We start from the raw sequence: 24,648 nt of genomic DNA on the forward strand, positions 1-24,648 counted from the left end.
GTGTGGCTTCCCCCCACCCAATAGACAAGTCATACGCACGCACAGCACAACTTCTTCATGCATTGGGTAGTTGCACTGAATTATTGATTTCTCCAGGCTCGCCTAAGAGCAGCCCACTTTGCTGATATGCCCCTCTCAGAAAACTGGCATTAAACAGAGACTTTTCACTCCTTCTCATCAGAATTGTCACTCTCTTTGGATCACTGAGGTGCAGGCAAGCACACTAGTGTCCTGAAGTCATCCAGAGTTGTCTGTGTGCAGTAGAGACACATCTGCACTGTTTTAGATGGGTGTGCATCCAGAGCCCACCCCATCCCTGCATGTCTACATCACATGTGGCAATATACAGGATCAGTATGGACTACATGGCTTGTGTGACATGGATTCTGTGAGGTACTTGCTTTGACCCACTTCCCATGTTTCTGCTTCGGTGCTCAAGCACTGAATGAAAAGTATAGCAAGCTATTCTTGGCATACCTAAGAGTCTGGCCTGTGACAATATAATTCAAGCTGTATGAATGCTCCAGGAATAGAGTGCACCTGCTTCTCAAATCTGTCGATCACTGCTGGGATGCTGCTACTCCTTCATATTACTAATCCAATGCTGTGTGGAGCAGCATGTCTTTATTTCACTGATGTGTTCAATGGTCACCTAAGGCAGGTCTAGACTACCTAAGCCTGCATGCTTCTCTGCCTCACTCTCCATTCATGTCTGGCTGTGAGCTCATCCAAGGGGTGTGTTGTGTGCATCAATCCAGCTTGTGGCATTTTGAAAGAATGTCTGGTCTGTGCCCTAAAGTCAGTCCTGTGGTTTCTTGTCTGGAGCAGCATTCCCATAACCATGGAATGATAAATCAGTTATCATGGGCTGCGACCCTTCAATTTGTGGAACTTCCTCTGCTCTAGAGATAAAGGCTGCCCTTGGCACTGATGGTTTGTGGATGACAGCTTAAAACACATCTGTTCACACAACCTTTGTTGGAGGCCTGTAAGCGGGCATGGCTATGCTTCTGCTGAATTGTTTTATTAGCCTAGTGTGGTGTTTCAATTACATTTTTAATTAATTGTTGCATTATTTTGTCTTGTGTGTTCACAGCCCTGGGATCCTGTAGGATGAAGGGCAATCTGTAAATAAATGACTTCTTCTTTAACAGTAGAGGTTTGAATTGACATACACATGTTTACCCCAAGTCATAGCCTTACCAAGGAGTTAACATCAGTAGAATCTATGGGTGTTCAGGTTCACTGGAATTTGTTTTTCCCCTTGTGGCTTGATGCATACATGAGAGTACATTGCCATGTGTAGAGGAATAGTTTTGAACGCAGTGCTAGTATGTTGACTCTGCTCTTGCTCTGGAAAGGCCTGCTCATGAATACAGACCTGGATACACAGGTTTTTTTCTTGGGGTCAAATGCTTAGTAGTCTGATGGATAGTCGTCCATTCCTAGTCATTCATGGCAAAACCCCTTTTGGGGAATACACGTAGGAGGCCCCTACTTTCTCAGTTTCTGCTGATTACCATTGGATTGGCTCAGCTGAGCTGCAAGCGCAAGTCCTCCCAAAGAGAAATTCAGTGGGTGAGAGAAGGTGCAGCAGTTGGAAGCAGCCCCAAAGCGGGCTAATGAATTATAAATAACAGCTGTCAGGTTCCCTGGTTAGCAGGCAGACGGCCCCATACGAAGCTGTCTCTCCAGCGTGTGCACTGGTTTCTGGAAACGGTGTACAATATTAATGGTAAGTGCAGTGAAACAAGGAGAAAGTTTGGCCAGCTCTGTTCACTGGCTGCTGCCCCCCTTTCTGGCTGTTTCTTTTTCTTCCCCTACAAAACCATGGTCAATTAGAATAACCGCTTTCCCCCCACCTCCTTTTCACCTTGTGCAGGGTGTGTAGACCAAAATACAAGTCCCATAGGCTTCCTTGTGGCTTCCTTATTTTTTATTTGTTTGCTTGTGGCTGTTGTCCGTGACCGTGCCTTATGAAGGAGGCATGGAATCTGAGACCAAGGGTGAGAAATGGGAATCCCATTAAAACTGGTTCAGAGCAGCTCTGACAGGGCAAATTGGGGACAAAATGGTTGTGCATAACTCACTCCCACCGCATCTGTATCAAGAAAGGATTACAAGCCAGGCTGTGAAATGTTGTATGAGCTCGTTTCCTTTTCCTTTTCAGTGACAGTTTTTAGGAATGATTTAGAAACCTAGTAGTAGTAGTAGTAGTAGTAGTAGTAGTAGTAGTGCTTGAATATGCAATTGGGTGAGAAAGCAGTGTGAGGGCCCTTCTCATGTTTTAAAAAGGACTTAATTCTGACTGTTTCTTTTTCTTCCCCTACAAAATCATGGTCAATTAGAATAACTGCTTCCCCCCCACCTCCTTTTCACCTTGTGCAGGGTGTGTTGACCAAAATACAAGTCCCATAACAGCTTTAGATCCATTTCAGTCCGGTTTCCGTCCTGGTTTTGGGACCGAGACGGCTCTGGTTGCCCTAACAGATGATCTCCGTAGACAACTGGATCGAGGCGGGTCAGGACTTCTGATCCTTTTAAATTTGTCAGCGGCCTTTGACATGGTCGATCATGATCTTCTGGACCACCGCCTCGCAGACGTGGGGATACAGGGCTTAGCCCGTAACTGGCTGTGCTCTTTTATCTCTGGTCGGGGACAGAGGGTGGCACTAGGGAGGGAAATGTCGTCGCGCCATTCCTTGGTGTGTGGAGTGCCGCAGGGCGCAATTCTCTCCCCGATGCTTTTTAACATCTTTATGCGCCCCCTTGCCCAGATTGTCCAGAGCTTTGGGCTGGGCTGTCACCAGTATGCTGATGACACTCAGCTCTATCTGCTGATGGATGGCCACACCGACTCGGCCCCGAACACACTGACCAGATGCTTGGAAGCTGTGGCTAGATGGTTTCGTGGGAGCCGATAGAAACTAAATCCTTCAAAGACAGAGGTCCTATGGCTGGGTCGGGATGGCATGGGGATGAGGGACCAACTCCCTTCTCTTGCAGGGGCCCAATTAGTGCCATTGCCTTCCGTTAAGAGTTTGGGTGTAATCCTTGATGCCTCCCTTTCCATGGAGGCGCAAGTTACAGCAACAGCCAAGGCAACATTTTTCCACCTTCGCCGCATCAAGCAGTTGGTCTCTTACCTTTCCCGCCCCGACCTGGCCACAGTGATCCATGCGACGGTCATCTCCAGGCTTGACTACTGTAATTCACTCTACGCGGGGCTGCCCTTGAAGCTGTCCCAGAAACGCCAGCGGATGCAGAATGCTGCAGCGAGGCTCCTCATGGGGTCTCTGCCATGGGAGCATATTCACCCAGTGCTTTTCAAACTGCACTGGCTCCTGGTAGAGTACAGGGTCAGATTTAAGGTGCTGCTTTTGACCTTTAAAGCCCTTCACGGCCTAGGACCCTCGTACCTACGGGACCGCCTCTCCCGGTATGCCCCACGGAGAGCCTCAAGGTCCATAAATAGCAACACCCTAGTGGTCCCAGGCCCAAAGGAAGTTAGATTGGCTTCAACCAGAGCCAGGGCCTTTTCAACTCTGGCTCCGGCCTGGTGGAACGCTCTGCCTCATGAGACCAGGGCCCTGCAGGATCTGATTTCTTTCCGCAGGGCCTGTAAGACAGAGTTGTTCCGCCTGGCCTTTGGCTTGGAGCCAATTTGATTCCCTCCCTCTCTTTCTTTTTTTCTTTCCTTCTCCTGCTGCGTTGAGGCTACATTTTATTTTAATGTTGTAATATTTTAATGTTGTATTTTAATTTTGTTTTTAAGTTGTAATCATTCAACTTGTTTTTATTACTGCTTGTAAGCCACTCTGAGCCCGGCCTTGGCTGGGGAGGGCGGGATATAAATAAATTATTATTATTATTATATCAACCCGAGGTAGGTCCTCTTCTGGATGTTATACCAAAGTTAGGTGCCTTAATGCACCTCTTGCCTTCTCAGAAAAATTATCTGAAGCTGGTGCCCAAGAAGCAGCTCTTTGTTGGGCTTCCTTTTATCAGATTGGCAGTTGCGTTTATTGCCGTTGGCACACTGTCCTTTACACAGTGGGGAATGTCAGTCCTTCTGCATGCAAGAAATGACTGGCCAGCTCAAGTTAACTCATGCTCAAGTAATCTATTTTTCTTCAGTCTCTTATACACCTGAGAGTAAAAGAAAGTCTGCTTTCTCACGTGTGTGTGTGTGTGTGTGTGAGAGAGAGAGAGAGAGAGAAAGAAGAAGAAGAAGAAGAAGAAGAAGAAGAAGAGGAGGAGGAGTTTGGATTTGATATCCCGCCTTTCACTCCCTTTAAGGAGTCTCAAAGCGGCTAACCATCTCCTTTCCCTTCCTCCCCCACAACAAACACTCTGTGAGGTGAGTGGGGCTGAGAGACTTCAGAGAAGTGTGACTGGCCCAAGGTCACCCAGCAGCTGCATGTGGAGGAGCGGAGACGCGAACCTGGTTCCCCAGATTACGAAACTACCGCTCTTAACCACTACACCACACTGGCTCTCGAAAGTCTGTTTTCTCGCATTTGTTTGTGTGTGTGTGTGGGAGAGAGAGAGAGAGATATGCAGGGTGTCTGGTGCAGGTTGAACTCTGTCCCACCCCCCCTCCACTTTGTTCCTGGCTCTTTTCTGCCCCCCATCCAGTTTTTCAGTCAGTCTACCTGTTTTGTCCCCCCATCCCAATACCAGCATTTTTATGTGTTCAAATATTTGTTTTTAAAAGCCTTTTTTACACTCCATGAGGAGTAGGAGGGAGAACATCATGCATTATGTTTGATGCAGAGGTTAGAGGAAGACTGTCAGCTCTTAGTGGTGTCATACTTTTGAACAGCTTCTCCAGAAAAGTCATGTGATTAGTTAAAAATTTCTTTTAAAATAGCCTTGTCTCTTTTTAATACAGTGCCACAGATGTGATACAGGAGAGAAATTTTGTGTGGTGGCGATATTTTTAAAATACCATCACATTTGAGAATATTCGTTTTTGAAGATTCATTGAGCTTCATTTCATGCCACACCCTCCCACCCCTCTGGCAATTTTTCTAGGGCATACCTGTTTGGCAGGTTGTTCAGAACAAAATATTCAGGTATTACAGGAATAGCAGGCTGTAACCAGAGCCAGATATGAAGCCTTGATTGCTACCCCTTTTTTGTCTTCCGTTTTGACAGATACTCTGAACTATTATCTTGTCTGCAATGCTGGCTCCCTAAATCCGTTTCAGCAGGTGAGTTCCTCAGCCCACACACTTCTCTTTCACTAAGCTGTACTTTGACATGACCAGGAGTCTTAACAGCAAGTCTCCAAGCTAGCTTCTCCGAAACGTCAGAGCATTTTTCATCTGCTGCTAAAAAGGAGAGCCCAAACAAATGTAGTGAGAACAATGGGCAGGAGGATTGGCCATTCACCATGTCTCACTATGATCTCATCTGCTCTCAAAGCAAATGCCAGGAAACGCTCGCCAATATTTGATTAGGGGAGCAGCAAGGAAGGGCTCTTAATTAATGTGAAAACAGCTATTTGCTATGAAAACTGACCCATGTCTTCAAATTCAGGTCACCACACAACCCCCTTCCAGGCGCAGAAACCAAAAATGATCCCTATGGGGACAGCAACCTGGTTGGTCACCCAGTCTTCTCTCAGGAGGTCAGGCTCTCTGGTAAATTATCTGAGTAGCAGTCACACAGGGTATTGCAGCAAAAGCCCAAAGGCCCGGTACATAAAACTAATCTCCCTGGCACAACGTTTGAAAACAATTTAGACTTCGAAATTTGTGTCTCCTTCACATATTTTTAAAAATAAATCATAATACAAGGAAAACAAGCAAACCAAAGGGTGTGTTTATGTAATGAAAACTTTGGTGTGCCTGTAGTTTGCTAATTGGAGTGTGTTTTCTTTACAAACATGGAACACCAACTCTGAATTTTGCCACCCACTTTCCAACGTACATAGAAAACCTGCAGACCTGGAAAGAAGCACAAAATTCCACAATAAAGACTGACTTTTTTTTGTTTCGGAGTCTTGTTTTCACAAAACGGCTTTGCCTTTCCTCTCTCAGAAAGCTTGTGAGGCAGCTTAGGCTGACAAAGTCACCTTGTAAGCCTTATGCCTGAGGGGGGATTTGAACCTGGGGCCTTCCACCCCCATCCTGCCGGCTTCTAATTCACAGTGTGACACACTACGGTTCTCCTGTGTAGGATACTGGTGGCTACTCTTCTAGACAGTGCTTCAATAATTTAGGGCAGCTTGTCAAATCGAGATGTAGTCATTGCATTGCTTGCTGACTTGCCTTGGCCCTGATGACTGAGGTATGATGTTTGTGTTGAGCAGAAGCTGTCGGGAAGCCACAAGGTCCTGGTAGAAATGCAGGATGATGTGCTGGAACTGATGAAGTCTGCCGTCAAAGAATACCCCGCTTCCAAGGTAAAGCTTGATGAATTATTCCTTTCCACAAACCCAGTAAAGAAAATTCCCAGCTTTGCATTCCAATTCCTGTCTAACATCTTTGCTTTTAGGAGCACATCAGTCAAATCCAGGGAGTTCTGAATACCACCGAAAGCAACCTGCAGCACCTGACTGCCCTGGTGGACTGTCGGAGTCTGCATTTGGTGAGTACCAATGGGCAGGAAATACAGTAAATCACTTGGTGCTTGTAGCTATAGAGCTGTGGTGTGGAAAACTGGGATATGGTGTACTGTGAAAGGACAGAATATAGAAAACCAGGGGGGCCCTGATTGTATTTTCTGCACGAAACCTAGAGGTTGTATCAAATGTAGCACTAAGTTAACGTCACTTAATAGTATATTTGTTCTGCTCATGATATGTTTCGCACCAGTGGGATGTTGTTGTGCAAGAATGCATAAGCAGGATTCCTTTGTTGCACAACATTAAAACTCACTTGTCCACTAGCGCAAGAGCACTTGCAGACAGAGAACACTGCATTCAGCCCAGGGCAGCCTGTCTCATCTTGAGCTTCACCATGCAACAAGGGCATTTGAACACCATGAGCGGCACATACTTTTATACGAGCTGAATCTGGTGGCCTTCCCCATTAGAGGGAAAAACAATGTTGGCATGCCATTTTGGCCTTTCTTTGGCAGCAAAGATACACTGGAACGATTTGATAATGGTTCTGTGTAAAGCTTGAAGGGGCATGAAGGCAGGGCAGCAACACACCTGGATTATGATGTACATATTTAGATTGATAAGGTTGATTTTGAAAAGCAACAGCTGGAGAGAGAAGTGTGCCTCTCCTTTCTGGTGTGCTTGTAACTTTAATAATACTTAGTAGCGTTCAGGGGTACCTTGCGTGTGTTAGCTCTGTAATCCTTACAACAACCATGCAAGGTTTATTATTGCCTGCACGTTGCAGGTGGGTAGTTTTGAGGCTGAGAGAGAACAGCTTACCTAAGACTACCTGGTTCAGTCTGTAGCAGAGGTGGGACTTGAACTGGTGACTTCCTGGTTCCTGTCTTCGCTTCTTGGCTACTATGCCATGGTAGCTCTCAAGCGTATAACTGTGTGTTGACTTTAATGTATTTGTCTCTGTAGAAAGCATTAGGATGAAAAGTCAGCATCTACTGCTTGTTAGAGTTCTTTCAGTTCTGATTTCCTTTGGAGCATCCTCATGTGAAAATAAAAATAGATGAGATTTATAAATTATTGCTATGACCAGTAACAACATGCTTAATGTATTACAGTAACACACCCAAGAACTATAGGGTTTGAATTTCTTTTTTCTTATTATTTATACTGTTGCATTATTTTTGCATTTTTAAAAGTGCAGTTTTAGAAGGTGAACCATTTTTTAAAAAGCTCCCATGACAGTCTCACAAAATAAAACACAGTGTTACTTACTACACATGTTTGAATGGAGGAATTGTGCATGTGGGAGGCCAGGCGGCAGTGTTGCCTTCCATCTTGAACTTGAAAGAGTTTGCTCTGTTTCTCTCCTTTTAGGATTACATACAATCTCTGACGGGCTTCTGCTATGATGGTGTGGAAGGGCTTATCTATCTGGTTCTCTTCTCCTTTGTCACTGCCCTCATGTTCAGTTCTATAGTGTGCAGTGTCCCGCACACTTGGCAGCAAAAGAGGTATGCACACAAACAGAGGGAACAGTGGTGCCTTTATATCTCTTCTTTCTGGCACAAGAGCATCACTCACAGCTACTTACAACATTTAAAGTTCAGTTTTATAAAAAGCAACAATGTATAAAACGATGCATTTATTTATTTAGATAATTGTATATGCCTCCCAGTATTTTTAAGAAAAAGTCTTAAGTTGTTTACAAATCAAAGAGACAGGAATCGGCAGCCATAGCTCAGTGCTAGAACACCTGCTTTGCATTCAGAAGCTTTCAATCTCTGGCGTCTTCAGGTAGGGCTAGAGTGTCCCCTGTCTGAAACACTGAAGAGCTGTTGCAACTCAATGTAAACAATACACAATGGGCAAGGCATTCCATAATCTGGAAACAGTCACTGTGAAGATCCCCTATCTTATAGCACTGAGACATGCTTCTACTCTAGATGGGACACAGAAGAGCCTCTCCTTCAGACCTTAGGGAGCAAGCAGGATGATATGGGGAGAGGGTGATCCCTAAGGTATCCTGGACAGAAACGATTTAAAGTTTTAAAGGTTAATTGTCCACACTTTGATTTTCCTCAATCGGAGCCCCGTGTAGACTGTTACAATAACCTGGATGTCCATTTCCTTGGGAATGGGTGCAGCTGGTGTACCATCCTCAGCTGACCAAAGACACTTCTGACCATTGCTGCCACCTGGTCATCCAGGTACAATGGTACCTCGGGTTAAGTACTTAATTCGTTCCGGAGGTCCGTTCTTAACCTGAAACTGTTCTTAACCTGAAGCACCACTTTAGCTAATGGGGCCTCCTTCTGCTGCCGCGTCGCCAGAGCACGATTTCCATTCTCATCCTGAAGCAAAGTTCTTAACCCGAGGTACTATTTCTGAGTTAGCAGAGTCTGTAACCTGAAGCGTAACCCGAGGTACCACTGTATAAAGCTGCCTCCAGGAGCAGACTCCCAGACTGCGAACCTGATTCTTCAAGGGGAGTGAATCGCTTTTCTAGGTCCATCTCGTTTTTAAACAGGAACGTCTCCATCTGGATTAAACCTCAGTTTATTAGCCCTTAACCCCATCCAGTCTCCATGCAGCGATTCAAAACCACAGCAGCACCTTTGGTATTAGATGAAAAGGAAAAATAGTTGTGTGTCATCCACATGCTGGGATTCCAGAGGCTGAGGAAAAGGAGCTGACAGCTCTGTGTGATGTAAGCAAACTACCCAAGCAGTACACGGCAGGGCAATGTGAAGAGAAACTGGCCAAATGGAGCAGAGAAGGAAGTGTTATGCATGGCAGTCTTTTAGATTTTGGACTAAAATCCACCCACTAAGTCATCTCAAGCAAATATTATTAGCCACAACTCCTCACACTACCCAATAGTACTATTCAAGACGCTAAGTTTAGAGGATAAGACGTCCATGGGATGCAAAATACGCATTAAAAGAGAAATGTCACGACAGTTTGGGAAGGACTGACTGGTATGGGATGGCAAGTCTTCCTGGAGTGATTAGGATTGTCTTTAATGTCAAAAAGACCACTTAATAAGATTGACCTGTAAAATGTTCAGGAGACATAAAATGCTGTGTTGCTAACCCTTAATTCCTGTTGTTCAGCAAATGTTCACTGCCACCTTGTGGAACGCATTTCAAATTACCCAATTAACTGTTTGGAAACCAGATTCCTTGATCACTCTTTGAATGTGATGCAACTAGCACGTCTTACACCTGAGAAGGTTATTGGGTCCCATAGATAAGCTGCTGGTTATGTAAGCCCAGGCAGAGTTTTGCTGCACCATAGTCTTTGCCCTTCCTCCTCTTCTTCCTTCAGACATACGAAAGCCACATGCCAATTCTGTCTGTTACTTAAAAGTTTCTAACCATTGCCTGCTTTGGACCCCTTACACACTTGTGGCCTGTGTTGCGTAGGTTTTTCTCTCGTGACTTTTCTTTCAGAATACAATGTAGTACACCCCCCACGCTGGTTGGTTATAGCTTTACTGTTCAAAGTGTCTCTATCACTTGCTCATTATTTCTGTGAGCTTTGGAGTGTGCATTTATTCTTTAAATATCTACAAAGCTGTTTTGAAAAAGTGTTGTACCAAAAAAACCTGCAAATAGGGGGGAAATACTTCCCCTGTCTATCATATCAGGTGTAGACACAAATATTAAATCCTGTGGTTAGGAAAAACAGGATAGAAAGAAGGTAAGTTGGGATCTACTGGTAGATTTCTGGGTGATTTGTCGTGGATTGGCAAGGGTTTCTAACTCAGTAATGAACCCATTAAAACCTGGCAAAACATGGCTGGTTTTGTGCTAATCACCTGTTTCTTAGCCTCAGAATGCCTTCTCTATAAAATAGGGGTATGAATTAGTTGCTTCTGACCAAGTGTTTGTGAGACTCTGCCAGGCAGCTTGTGTTTTGTGCTAGGATCTTTGGAATGCAGCAACTTGGATATAGGTTGGCTCCAGGAGTAGAGTAGGCAATTGGCCTCAGCTCTTGAGCCACCATTTGACATCTGTCTCTGCCACAACCACTATTTTTGCCCAGGTTCCAGTCAGTAGACATTGTAGTAAACAAACACAAAATAGATCCTGTAAGCTAGAAGTTGGCCTGTCTTTATATAAAACATCCCCGAGATTCTTCAGTACTGGTTAATAATACTGACAGAATGTGGCAATCTCCTAACTTGTAAAAAGGTGACTGTGTATCTGTGGCCGCCTCCTTACCCCACAGTCTTAACATTATACTGGCCCCTTAGATTAGTTATGCATCCAGTGGCTGTGTTCATTGCCACCCTGTATTCCAGCCTGATGCCTTCCAGCTGTTTTGGACTGCAATTCCCATCAGCCCCAGCTATCCTGCACCAGCTCCTGGAAGACTGCTTTGTTGGTTCTGAGTTATTTGGCAGGCTCTGTGGGAAGAAATGTGACAGGCTTTGAAAGCCCAGGCTGCAGTTGTGGGAGGTCTGAGTCATTCTGTTCTCTGGGGGGAGGTGGTTGCTGTGAGAAGGAAGCTGTTGCTGTACTACTCAGAAGCAGGGAAAAGAGGGGGGAGGAGAAGCAACACCACGTGCTTGGTCTGGTTTGCTCTGCAGCAGCCCTGAAGAGACACTTTCCTCCCGTTTGCAGGAGTTCAGATGATGATGGAGAGGATGAATCGACTGCTCAAGGGAACAGGCAAACGCACGACAACTTGTACAGGGTGCACATGCCTAGTCTTTACAGCTGTGGGAGCAGCTATGGAAGCGAGACCAGCATCCCAGCAGCGGCGCACACAGTCAGCAATGCTCCCGTCACAGAGTACATGTGAGTAAATGGTGCTCAGTGCATAGAGTGGGTTATGTGCATCCACAGGGACATCTCCACTGAAAAGTGTTAGCTGAGTAGCAGGACTGTTCTGAAACCCAGGGCGGGCCACTGCTCTGTCAGTCAGGTCAGTCAGTAGTACTGTCCTTGAATGGGCCTGTGGTCTGGCAGTTTCACATATTCGCAGTGGGAGGATGAACAGGCAGGGAAGGAGGGAGGCTCTGTCATCAGCTCTCTGTACCTGAGTGGATCCTGGTATTTGGTTTAAGAGATAATGTATGGATACAGTTGAAGGCAGCAGTTACTTACTACTGGAGAACCAAAAAGGGAGTTGTATGTGACTGCAGCTGCAAGCCAAGTTATTTATATCTTTCTGTATCGCAAGTGGATAAACTGATATTTGCAGAGCTTAATGGGAGAAGACTCAGTGGTACTTAAATATTGGAAACACTTGCCAGTAGAGATGCTGTGTGTTCAAAACAGGAGTGAGAAACCTCAGACCCAGGGCAAATGTGGCCTCTCAAGCCTCACTGTCTGGTTCCCCAGAACTCACCCCAGGCCACCCTCCTCCCTGGCCCTGCTTTGCACGCTGAATGTTTTTGCCTCTTGCTTCTCTGGATGGGGGCTATAAGCAGGTGTGTGAATATGTTAAGAAAGTAGCCTGTAGTACAAAGATACATTGCATTTGTTGTCCTGCCCCCTTTTGCCACCCAAATGAAACCACCCCTTGGCCTGAAAAAGGCCTCACCACCCCTGGCTTAATGTATTTCCACTATTGTCTGTGTAACGGAACGAATGGAACATCTTCCACAAGCTTTAATAATATGGAATATGAGATAATTCTTTGCCTAGAGACAACTCAGAATAATGTGCAGGTTTTGGCCGTGTTTTGGACTGGCATATGATGCGCATCTTTGGACATAACCACAGGGCTATGACTCTTCATGGGAGTGGTACATCTCTTGCCTGCCTACTGAGCCAAGGAAATAACATCCGCCAGCCTAATCTGCTGTTGAGCAGCAGTTGCCTGTTAAGGCTCAGTTCACAGATTACATTCTGTGTATACAATTCCAAGATCACAACGAATGCAGCCACCTTATTTTTGACTTCCACAAATACTGTAAACCAGAAAGTGAATGACCTTTTCACGCTTTACTTTTTCTTGCCTTCCCGTCAGGAGCCAGAATGCAAATTTTCAGAACCCCCGATGTGAGAACACACCTTTGATTGGCCGGGAGTCTCCACCTCCCTCCGTAAGTCTGTTTTAATTACTGCTTTGAAGGGTAAGACAGAAATCTGCTTTGGAAATATGTGTAGTCAGCTCCTATATACTGCTTCATGAATAAGCATCTATTTAGAACAGAAACATGAGCTCTTCCTGCACCCATACACATTAACACAGCTTGTCTCCTGGTAAAATGTCTAGGTTCCTTTTCATATAGGAAAACAAACATGCATGTTGCTTAGAACCTGAGGATTGTTGTCACAGATGTGAACCTTTAGAAGAAATCTGCAAATATATTCTGCTAGTAAGTCTGCAGATATATCACCATAGTATCTCTTGAGCTTGTAGTGGAAACTGTGTTTTGACATTAACACTGAATCCTTCTCCAAAATCTGCCTTTAAGATATACAGGTGTTTAGGGGGTTTGTCTTCAGTTTCAATATTGGTAATTTTTTCACATTTGTATCAAACTTTCAGAATAGGGAAATGTCTTTCATGAAAGGTTTTGATTGACCTGGAAGCTGTTTCAGGCTCAGCTTTGTTTCATTCACTGCTTAGTTTCTTTGGTTTCAAGCTTGTAATAACCTGCAGTATATCAGCCTTTGCACTGGTGAGTTGATAGTGTGCTTTAGCACCCAATTGAGATATGAATGACATAAATCCATCTTTTCCCCTTCTTTTTAAGAAGATGCACTCTTATGATGTCTGAACTTGTCTTGTGGGAGTGCATTTAGCCATTCCTGAAAGCAAATACACCCTAAAATATAAAAGAAAAGCAATGAGAATTTTAAAAGAACAAATTGTGACAGTCTGTGCTACCAGCCCTAGTTGATTACCTTGACCAGCTCTCAGCAACAAACTTCAGAATTCTCCTTTTTAGCCTTTCCCCCCTTTTCTTTTTTTGTATATCGTTTCAGAGAACACTGTTTTTCTCAGCCATGGTGTTACCGTTCCAGAGGAAATGTAAACATCTATTCTTGGAATTGATTACTGTTCTGACTGGGAGTGTGGTGGTGGGATCTGTAGCTGCAAACACTATAACTCCCTAATACTGCATGCTAAGCCTGATCATCTTAGTCGCCTGTAGAATTCAGCCAAACCATAGTTTTGCTTGCTGCAAAGCTCTTACTCTTTGGCAAAAGGAGTCTTCATTCTCTAATTAAGAAATGTCCCTTGTCACTAGCAGTGGTCTTAATTGCATTTCTTGGGAGAGGGAGATGGGGGACTTCAGATAGGTGTGGTGGGAGCGCTGTTGAAGATGTGGGATGGGCAGAATATCCTTCATCTCCTACCTGAACTTTTTGAGAAGACAGAATAACACTGTCCCAATGAAAGAAGAAAAGAGAATATGTCCATACATGCATCTGAATTGATACTTTTAGTACAAGAAGGAATGACTTCAGGTGGGTTCCTACTTTTTGAGTTGTGGGGGGAACAGAGACATCTTCTTGCCAGCAGTTATCTATGCAATGAATTACTTTCAGATGAGAAAGAGAAGGCAGAATCTTTGAGGATGGGATGTGAGTCCTCCCCCTGAGCCATGTGGCCCATTGGTCTTTTCCAGCTAAGGCTCAAATCCACAGCTGTAGGAAATGCCTTTTACTCAGCTTTGGCCACAATTTAGGAGTAAGAAATCTGTAAATAGGAGGCGCCTAAGAAGTCTTTAAGATGATGTTGCGTAGTCCGTACTCATACTATTTTGTCTCAGCTTCTGTTGTGGAAACCAAGGAAACCTACTCCTAGAACTGGAGTCGTCGTCTTCATTGTTTGTCTATTCTTTTTGTCCCCTTGGTCATACCTTCCCTTGTTTCCTCCTCCTCCTCCTTGCTCCAGAGTCTATTCCCATAGGACAGTAGAGCCTTCCCTGTCATTGACATACACACCCCAGCGTTTCACTTGCTTGCACTGTGTTTTTCATGCACGTTGAGGCTGCACTCTCTCTTTTTCTCTCTTTCCTGCATCATCACAGTTGTATTTGGCTGCCATGGACAGTAGCAGCCATATGAGCTGGCAGCTTAAGCCCTCGGACAGTGCTCGGACGTACTGGTAACAGCGCCCGCAAAATCGGAACAGGTACTGAAATAAGGTCCTTCTCGCTGAACTCCCACCCACACCCTGCCATCCCTGCACTTATTTCCCCAGGCCAGTGCCAAAGTATTCACATTCCTTCTCCCTGCACTTCCCACCCTATCCTTTTCCTGCCCAGGGTTTACGCTAGCTAGGCCTGCCCTGGTGCTTAGTAATGGAGCAACATCAACATCTTTCCTTGGCAAAGCTTCCTGTGGTCTTCATGACAGTCAGTCACACCTCTTGGAGATGAACAGATTAGCAGGAGTTTTGTAATGGAGAGGAATCTCCTCCTCTCTAACTAGGCCTCGAGTTTGGATGCTGCCAAGTGTCTGAAACTGAAAACATGAGAAGAACCCAGTTTAGCTAACATGGGCATCTTTCTTAATGAAATGCCTATTTGTCTTTCCTCAGTGAATCTCTTGGTATCGCAGCTGATGCTGTGGAACACACTTTTTAAAAAAAAAAAGAATGCCACCAGCATAGAACAGCTACTAAAGCTTCTCCTAACAAATCTATAATCCAGAGCACTTAAATTCTGCCCATTGCATGTTTCAAAATAGCTTCCTAGCTGTGTTGCACGTACAATCTTTCTATTAGAAATGTTTGCAGGCAAGGTTTGACAGGAAGAACGCTACTCTGGTTCCTGTTTAAAAATGGGTTCCCCTCTGGCTTTGACAAATTAGCCATAGAGTTTTCTTAATCAATTACAAGTAAACACAGTTGCCATGTGGTGCTTTCTTCTTCCTAAGATGCTAAGTGGCAAGAATCCATCAAAAAACAACTTCTGTAGAATCTTAAAGGGAAAGGGGAATAAGCATAGTTTGGTGATAAGAGCACCATCTTTATATGCCAAAGGGTCCAGATTCAATTCCTAGCATCCTAGCTGGGGGGACAGGGAACTACAGTGGCTGTAGTTCAAAGTTAGAGCATGTGCATTGCTCAATTCCTAGCATCTCTAGGTAGGACAGTGAAATGCTCCTGCTGGAAATTCTGGGGAGCTGCTTCCACTCAAATGTATAACACCGAGCTAGATGGATCAGTGGTGTGACTCTGTATAAAGCTTCCTTATATTCATAACAAAAGCATTGTGAGTAGGTGTGGCTGGAAGAGCCTTTGCCTGAGATCTCAGGTATTGGCGGGCAGTAGCAGGTAGCCAGCCCTGGGCGACATGGACCAATGGTCTGACTTAAGTACAAAGTAGCTTCTTGAGAGCCATGTGTAGTTTTGAATCCTAGAGGCAGATATTTGGGGAGAGGTTAATCCTGTGCAGTTTATCCCGTTAAAACAAGCCCAACCAACCAACCTGCACTCTTTATCTACTGAAGCAAACTGAAAGACGTCTGCCCTGGAAAAAGCGCCTGCCTTGATGCAGGTTCTTCTTTTGTTTCCCTGGTTGGTTGGTTAGCACAGCCCACTAGCCACAGTCTGCATCCTGTTCCTAGACCTGTTTGTATACATCAAGCTGTTACGCCTCCACATCACCCATCCCTGCTGAGGCTTTTGTGCTGCGCTGGCTTCCATTCTCCGGTGTCACTTGCCTGGTCTTCATTCTTGCCACCTCCTTGTCATTGGCTTGCTCTGCTTTGGCAAATGCTTGTGGGTCTCTTGAGATGGCTGGCCTGTCAAGGAAACAGCCTTGGCTCGGCGCACTCTTTATCAAGCGCATGAATGGGTGTGTGCGTCATTCAATGCATGTTGCTTGTACTCTCCAGAATGCCACTGCATCTTCCTCTCTTGTAAGCAGTCTTGCATTGGCCTTGCTTGGGCAACCAAGCCCCGGATGCAGCATTTCCTAATTCTCATGGGTGTATGCAGTTGCCCATTGCATTGTGTTTTTTTAATGTTCTGTATTACCTACTTTGTATTTCAGGCAATTCCCCCCACCCCCAACCCCAGGATAGTTTTACAGCGCAGAATATACTTCATGAAATTAGAGCACTATCTGAACTTTAAAAACAAAATAAATGTTACACTGAATGCTTACGATAAATTAAGCGGTATATAAAGTCCTCAAAGAAATGAATATAATCGGGGTACCATTTTGCATTGGGGGAGGGGGGCATAGAACTTTCTGGTGGGACCATAAACAAGGCTAAATTGCATGATCAGTACTGCAAGTTTATCAGCGCAGGCGAAACACTCACCCTCTTTCATGTTTGAAGCAAAAATGTTTGTTCCTTTTTGTATGCATAACTTACTCTGTAGGCCTGCAATGGTTTCTAACAATAGTTAACTAGAGAGAATACATGAATTTTGAATGTGGGTGGCAGAGACTGCCCTCCCTAAGTGGTAGGCCTCTATAAAATGCCTGTCATCCTTCTTCCCCACCCCAAAACTTGATTTAGATTAAGGACGTGTTGTAGTAATTGTGTGGTTCTGCTGGAGAAAAACTTTGCATTTCCACTAAGGACCAGTTCAGCTGTCCTTTGTAGTTCTGCTGTTTTTTCCCCTTTTGCTTTCTAAGGAAAAAATTCCTCCGAGGTAGGACCAGCAGAGGGAAAGAGCTGCTTAACATTTTACACAGCAAGAAACAATTGGAAGAAACACCACATACAGGAAGCAGCTGCAACAACTAATCTTGTTCCCAACACATCTTGAAAATGTTTTTTTTTTGGGGGGGGGTCAAGGGAAAGCTCTTATATTTAATTCTGAGTAAAACTGCTTTTTTTAATTTAAAAAAAAATGTATGTTGCAGCTCATGCAGACAGGTTGGGGCTAGACATTTTCCTGCTCAAGATCTTGCAGTAGGAAGATTGGTGGGGAGAGGGAGAGAGAAGTGGAACTGTCACCTTGTGTAGAAGCGTCTCCTTGGAACATGTGGGCGCAGGTTTTGGTTGGGATTGTTCCAAAGATCAGCAAAGTCCCTAAAATGTATTTAGCAGACTGTGCCCTCCCAGGTGAAAATTTTAGTGAGGATAGGATACATGTTCCAGCAGCCCAAAATGTGTACATGTTGACCAGAACATCAGCACCAATCAGGCTGACTAATGCTAAAAAAAAAAAACTGGACATGAATATTTTGTCTTAAATTCAGTTGCTGAGAAGGGGCCAAAGGTTATCAGCAAAATATTTATGGCAGTTGCAAGATATTGAAGCTACCCACATTCACAGTGCCATTCAGGTGAGGAATAAAATAGACTAGTTCTTAGAAATATTAGCTGCCTACATAAGTGAACAAATCCATAATATATAAAAGTTGAACCAAGCCTCAGGTTCTCTCCTGTTTCCTCCTTCTCTTCCCACTGAACTAGGAGGAAGACTTGGGGGCAGAGTTTGTTTCACTTTTACAGAATCCCAGTTTAGCATTGTGTTCGAATGAGAGATCTCCATTTAAAACAACTCTGGTTAATTTAACAAGCCAACTTGATAAATAAAATGAGAGGTGATCCATAGAGTAGGGCTGTTTTGTAGACCTGCACAAGTTGAACTTCAGCTAGACAGCCAAAGACCTGGTCCACATGCTCATAACTTTAAGCCATGGTTGGTTTAGCCAAAGTGTGGTTTGTTTGAATGTCTGAACCCAGCAGCAAACCATGATGGCAGGTTGAGTTGTGCACTATGGCATGTTTTAACTATGGTTTGGTATCTTGTTTGAACCCACCAGCCTTGTTTAACTATGGTTTGTTTGGCCACTCCACCCCATATGCTCACCAAGCTACACAGGCACAAGGCAAGAGTAGTTGGGTAGCAAACCAAGCTTTAGAGGAACAAACTCTGATTTGTTGTTCATCTGTGAGACAATCATTTGCTGAGCCACGACGACTTTGCGCTGTATATGTGAGTGTGAAATGGTGTAGACCTAAAGGTCATTGGGTATTTGGGGGTGGGGGAGCAAGCACTGTATTTCAGCCGAACCTGAAAGGGTTGGTTGAGAGGATGAAAGAATAATGTACACAGACACTGAGCTCCGTGGGGAAAGGGTGTGATAAAAGCATAATAAATGGAAGGTTTGATTCTCCTTTCAAGAGAACTTTGAGAGTAATATTTTTGTCTGTAGGACATAACTTTTCTTTAGAAAGATGGGAATCAAAGGAATCTATCTCAGTGGGAACAGCACAGATATTAACCGGGAGGTATTTATCTAATTAAATTTGAAAGGTCGGGTTGGCTGTCCATAAGTCAACTGCAGTGAAAGACCTGACTGAAAAGATGTCCATGGGCATGTATGGGAAATTGAGCTGGCATCAGGAATGCCGTTGAATCACTAACTTTGCCTCTCTTATCCTAATACCTTCTCTGCTTTACAGAATCAATGTTCTCTTCCCTAGGGAACACATCAGAAATAAATGTAGTGGTGTCTGCCTTGCTCTCTGTGTAAACTTGCTCTGTACCTCTTAGTACACACTAAGATTTCACGCTGTTCTTTTTTTAAAAAAAGAAAGAGAGAGTGTGAAACTTTACATCATAAGCGACCTTGCCTGTTTTATCATCTCTGTGTTGCCTATTGCCCAGCAAGGGGTACTTCTGGAGCTACTGCAACAACCTTGAGAACAGGATCTGGTTGACATTTATAGCTGAGCATTAACCTGTCCCAGAAGAACATCTGTCTTTCCAGTAAAAACAGGTATTAATCCCATTGAGGCAGGTCTTCCAACATCCTGTGTGGAAGTGTTGTAGTAGAAGCTCTAGCCACAAAGACTTGAAGAGACAGCAATATTTCTAGGCCTGTGTTGAGAAACCACACTTAATAGCCGAATCCTATCCATGTTTACTCAGATGTAAGCCTCATTTCACTCAGCAATATTTGATCTTGTGTTTTTGAGCATTGGATTTTAACTTGAGTACATCACCATGCTTGGTTTCAGCAAGCTAAGTTGATTTGATCGCTGCCAAGGAGTAAAACAGTGACTCTGGGATAACACCAAGTTGACTCTAAGGAGGAAACACACTTCCTTGGGAGACACTTTTATTTTTACTTTATTTCATTTCATTTATATTGTGCCTTTCTTCCACCTTGGAACTCAAAGCAGCATGCAAAGGATTTCCAGTGGTCTACTGCCCAGGTACCAACCCAGACCCAGAACTACCAGCTGCCAGAGTAGGGAGCTCAGGGTGCTACATCTTGTGTCCTCAGACCATCCTCTGGCATATCTGCCTGGGTTCCTTCCTCCTTGTCGTTCTTCCATTGGCAAGTGAAAATGTCACTTTTAAAGGCATGGCCCTGCAGCTGAAGGGGTGCTCTGCTGTGTTTTAGCTGGCTCCTGGATGGATGGATGGATGGATGGATGGATGGATTTGTAGGGTGGACTGTATCAATGTTTGGACTGTTGGTTTTTATGTTGGGTTATTTTTATTATGTGCTGGTTCAAGTGTGTATAACAAATGCCTATATATATATATATATATATATATATATATATATGCATAATCGGCTTCTTACCAATGTGTTTTGTTGCATTATATGACAGAAAGGTAGGATTGTGTCCCCCTCACTAGCTCCTCTTTCCCACCTTGTGCCAGTGATTGTAGCAATGCCTCTAGAAGACCTGACCCTGCTTTATACCTCCCAGCATGGGTTCCTGGGCAGCCCTCAGTTTGCAACACATATGCTGCCCTTAAATTTTCCATTTTTTTCTTTCATAGTAAAAAATATAGATATAGCAATGTATCTATATATTGCCACTCATCTCTTCCTTTTTTTGCATGATTGAAAGAGGAAATCTGGTGAGCCAAATCTCTGCTTTTTCTCCTCTTTTTCTCCTCACTGTTTAATCAGGGAGCACTTGGATTGAGCACTGCAAGTATTTTGTAAATAGGCGTATCACTCATGGCCTGTCTAAATTCCAAATTTAGGTTTGTTTTTATACCAGCTTAACTGCCAAGGCTTTCCTTCAAAAAATCATGGGATTTGTTATGCATATATCTTCTACACCCAGGAGTTTTGGTTCTGGCATCTGTCAGAAGCCTAGGTGAACCTTTTGTTAAGGCGTCGGAAAGGATGATTAACCATTTGATATTTAACTTCAAATCTTAATACAAGGGGATGTATCAAGCAATACTTGAGTCTTAAGGTCTTGCCGATTGCTCTGAACTGATCTACTATCTTCTTTGTGTTTTTTTCTCTTTCTCCAGTACACCTCCAGCATGAGAGCCAAATACCTCGCCACCAACCAGCCTCGGCCTGACTCTGGCAGTGTGCATTAAAAACTAGAATGTGGTCTATGTTAAAAAAAAAAGGAACAAAACGTGCCAACTGCTGCCATCCTGTGTTGTCCTCGCAGAACAGCCCTGCTTTTTTTCTGTCCTGAATCCAGCTCAGTTGCTTTTCTTGCTTCTCCACCCCTTTGGAGTGCACTTGGGGCAAAGCTAGGTGGAAGCTTATTCCTGATTAAGGCTATACTTACTTGCACCTGTGTGTGCAGGAGTGGACAGAGGAGCAAGGTCCTGTGCACACCTGCAGGAGACTCGCCAGTTCACCCATGTTGCCCTGCTATGTGTCGGATCAGCTTTTGTTGACCGCCGATCAGGAAATTGCAAACCGCTTGCCACCTTTTCTGCCAGGCCTCTGTCTAATTCATTGAGGACGAAAATGGTGTCGTGAGTCAAGCATAGAAAAAGTGGATCATCTTACAGAAGTACTATGGATGCGACATACTAATCCAAGGAAGCCATATTTAATGCGCACAGTGTCGTAAAGTTCACGTGCACTCAGCTTCTACTGCATATCTCTCATCTCTGTGCTACTCTAGAGAAGCGTCTCTTCATTCCAGGATCGACAAATCTGGGAGGCCACCTCTTCCTTCCGTGTTAGAATGAGAAGGCCTGCTGATTCAATCATCCTCTTCCAGTACGTTTACTTCTCTCTCCCTCTCTTTAGACCTAGGTGCAAACACCTGGGGAGAAGTAGGGGGCTTCCCTTGCCAACTGCTGTATCCTCACTCCCCACACGCTATGCATGCACCCACATGCATGGATGAGTTCACATCGGCTGTGCTGAATTTTCCCACTCTACTTTGCCACTAGACTTTCTAATAGCAATCAGCAGAAGTTCTTTGACACTGATGTACAGACATGAAACTGGAGCCAGCATTCCTTCTGGTGCCAAAATATTTCAGGACAATGCTTAAGGAGCATTAGACGGGGGAGAGAAGCATCTTATCTCTGCTGTTGGCCGCATGGCACGAGTGTAACATGATAAAAGCGCAACTAAGAGTGCCAGCCAGGTTCGGTGCAAATGTTCCCCTGTGGCAAGATGGACTTACTGCTTGTTCTGAGCATTGGGACATGCAAGACCCTAGAAGCGTTGGATTCAGATACAGACCTTTGGGAGAGCTCCACAATCTACAGATTTATGCTACTCCTGTGTCCCAGAATTGGGGAGCAAAAATACTGTGAATGTCAGAACAGGTTTGATATTTGCTTTTTCTCCCACCACCCTCTTTGGCTCGCCATGCTAATCTCTCATATTGGCTGCACAAACCACATTCCAGTTGCCTCTTAAAATGATGTGTGCTGGCAACAAAGATCAACGGCAGATTGAGAGAGATCAAAGTTCAGGGATGCCTGCACCAGTCCCACAGCTGCTGCATTGAAGGTGCTCTATTTGATAAAAAACCATGGGGGACCAGGGGTGGGGGGTGACAACAGGAAATACTGGACAGGGAAGGCCTTTACGTATTTAATACTTTGATTTTTCATTTCTGTGTAACTTATCCCTCAACAAGTGACTAGAGACAGGGTAAAATACCTCCCAATGTTAGCTGGGATACCAGATCACTTTTTTGCGTGGCTCCTTTGTCAGAACTTGGGGGGTCCTCATTTAAGTTCACATAGAAGCCACAGTGAGTTTGTCCCATCACCTAGGACAGTATTGGAGGAGAACTCCTCCAGACATAGAATGATAGAATTGTAGAGTTGAAAGGGACCTTGAGGATCATCTAGTCCAATCTCCTGCAATGCAGGAACATGCAGCTGCCCCATATGGATCAAGCCTTGATGTTAGTAGCACCATGCTCTAATCAACTGAGCTGTTCACTCACTTGATAACCCGTATCTCTTCCATTAGCAAAGGGCTGTTTTTCAGGGGAAGGTTTGTATACCTTCTCCTTGGAAGCAGGTTACTTCCTACAAGGGTGTGACTCTTTTGCAGTCTGCTTACTGAGAAAGTGGAGGATGCTAGAGGACCATGGGATCTTTGGGTGCTGCCTGCAGAAGGATAGAAAGTCAGTCAGTTTTCAAAAAGATTTACGTGTATATGAACAGCATAGTAAGCCTTTAAATTTACCTCTGGGTATAGATTCTGGTCATATGCTACCCAATACTAATAGGAGAGGGGTCTAAAAAGTTAAAGACTGTAAATGTTTATGTCCTCCCTGCCATCCAGCAACCTTTTAATAATCACTTTCCATCTGGCTAGCTCCAAAACAGGTCTCTTTTCCCACTCTAAGGACCATACTGTGCATTGCAAAGCAGCAAACCCACATTTGCCATTGAGTGCACACTCAGTTGGGAGTTAATCCTCATTCTGCTTAGGTACATGGTTTTGAAACACCTTGTTTGTTCATGCTTCTAAAACAAAAAAAATGTAGGTGTACACTTGAAACACCTTAAATTTATGGAACAGTTTTCAGATTATACTGGAGAAGCAGCCCCCAAATAGCACCCTTGGTAGCCTAGCCATGATTTTTAATGGCTTGAGAAAGGCAAGCCTTCAATCAAGGTCTCTCCCACCCCACACCCACTAGTGTAGAAAGGAAGAGATTCACAGAGTATGAAATCATAAAGCTGTAGATTTGGAAAGGACCCCAAGGGTCAAGTAGCCCAACCCCCTGCAGATGCTCCAGTAAATGCTGTCTGTCCATACTGATGCTAACCAAGGGACCAACAATAACATTACAGTAACCACTATAGAAATTGCCTTCGTCCAAGGTGTAGCTGCAACTTACGCTCTGAAGAGGAAGGAGCAACCGGGTACACTGGTGGATCATGAATTGCCAAATGGAGATGTGCTTAGTATCTTCCATTGGATTTCTAGAAGGAGACCATTTGGGGAAAAGTGATGCTATAAGGCAAAGCTGCAAGGTCTCTACTGTGTGGATTCGATTGGGGGACTCTGGACTTGATGTGACTTTTTTTCCAACTTCCGTAGAGTCGCAGCATCTAACTGCCTCGTTGCATGCAATGCAGGACCTTGGTGTATATCTTAATTAACGTGGGCAAGACTCAACTTGGTTTTTAATTGAACCTCTTTTTTAAAAAAAACGAAAAGAACAACACCGATATTGGATTCCTGAGTGACACCAACAGCACGTGGGGATTTTCCAAGGCTAGTTTAAGTGGACCTACTTCTGAAAAAGAAGCTGGCGTGTGGGGGCATTTGCACTGGCACGAGGAGAAGTGCACACAGTGGTGACCTGCAAGTGAGGTGACTCTATGCAGTCTCTTGTGCAATCCCAAACCATCTGTGGTTGCAGCATGTCTGTGGAATCTGCTTCTCAGGAGTTCTCTGCATCATTTGTTCCACCCCCCCCCCCTTGCCCTGTCCTCCAGGCCAGCTTCTGAACAGACTAATTCCAAATTGCTGACTGGCCGGTTTTATCTTTTAGCTGGCTTTGGTGCCTGTTGGGGCTCTTAAATATCTTTGGTATAGCAAGTGAAACCACAAAAAACTTTATTTTTTCTCTGTCCTAATTTGTATGAGTTTTTAAGTAATGTGATGGGGGTGGGGGGTGGGGACAATCTCAAGACCATATTGCTTGGAATGTGTCCTGGCTGATTTCCTCAGCGACTTCCAAATCATTTCAGAACCATCGCCCTAACTTTGATTTAGTTTCTGAAATTCTGGAGAGGGAGGAAGACCAATGCCTAGTACTGTCTGATTAGAATCTAAATGAGGCAGTGAGACATCGGAATGGGAAACTGGAGTGGTAAAGACTCTCCTTTTGATTTTCTTTCTCTTCCCCCACCCCCCAGTGCATCTGTGGCCATCTGCTTGTCTGCTTTATTTGGTCATGTTCCTCCCCTTCCCCCCCAAA

At 44.4% G+C, this 24,648-nt stretch overlaps 1 protein-coding gene across 2 annotated transcripts in view; it reads left to right on the forward strand.

Moving 5' to 3' along the window:
* Positions 1–24,648, forward strand: part of TTYH3 (tweety family member 3) — a 79,108-nt gene extending 54,460 nt beyond the window's left edge. The window contains exons 8-15 of one of the 2 annotated variants that reach the window (XM_080981090.1): positions 5,161–5,216; positions 6,320–6,412; positions 6,505–6,597; positions 7,949–8,085; positions 11,203–11,379; positions 12,557–12,632; positions 14,574–14,677; positions 20,747–24,648. In XM_080981090.1, coding sequence (XP_080837216.1) covers positions 5,161–5,216; positions 6,320–6,412; positions 6,505–6,597; positions 7,949–8,085; positions 11,203–11,379; positions 12,557–12,632; positions 14,574–14,654 — 713 coding nt within the window. In that variant the 3' untranslated portion in view covers positions 14,655–14,677; positions 20,747–24,648. The remainder of the gene's footprint in view (positions 1–5,160; positions 5,217–6,319; positions 6,413–6,504; positions 6,598–7,948; positions 8,086–11,202; positions 11,380–12,556; positions 12,633–14,573; positions 14,678–20,746) is intronic. The other variant, XM_080981091.1, reaches the window with a different exon arrangement.

Source organism: Podarcis pityusensis, assembly GCF_964106645.2.
Source record: "Podarcis pityusensis genome assembly, chromosome: 14".
NCBI lineage: Eukaryota > Metazoa > Chordata > Lepidosauria > Squamata > Lacertidae > Podarcis > Podarcis pityusensis.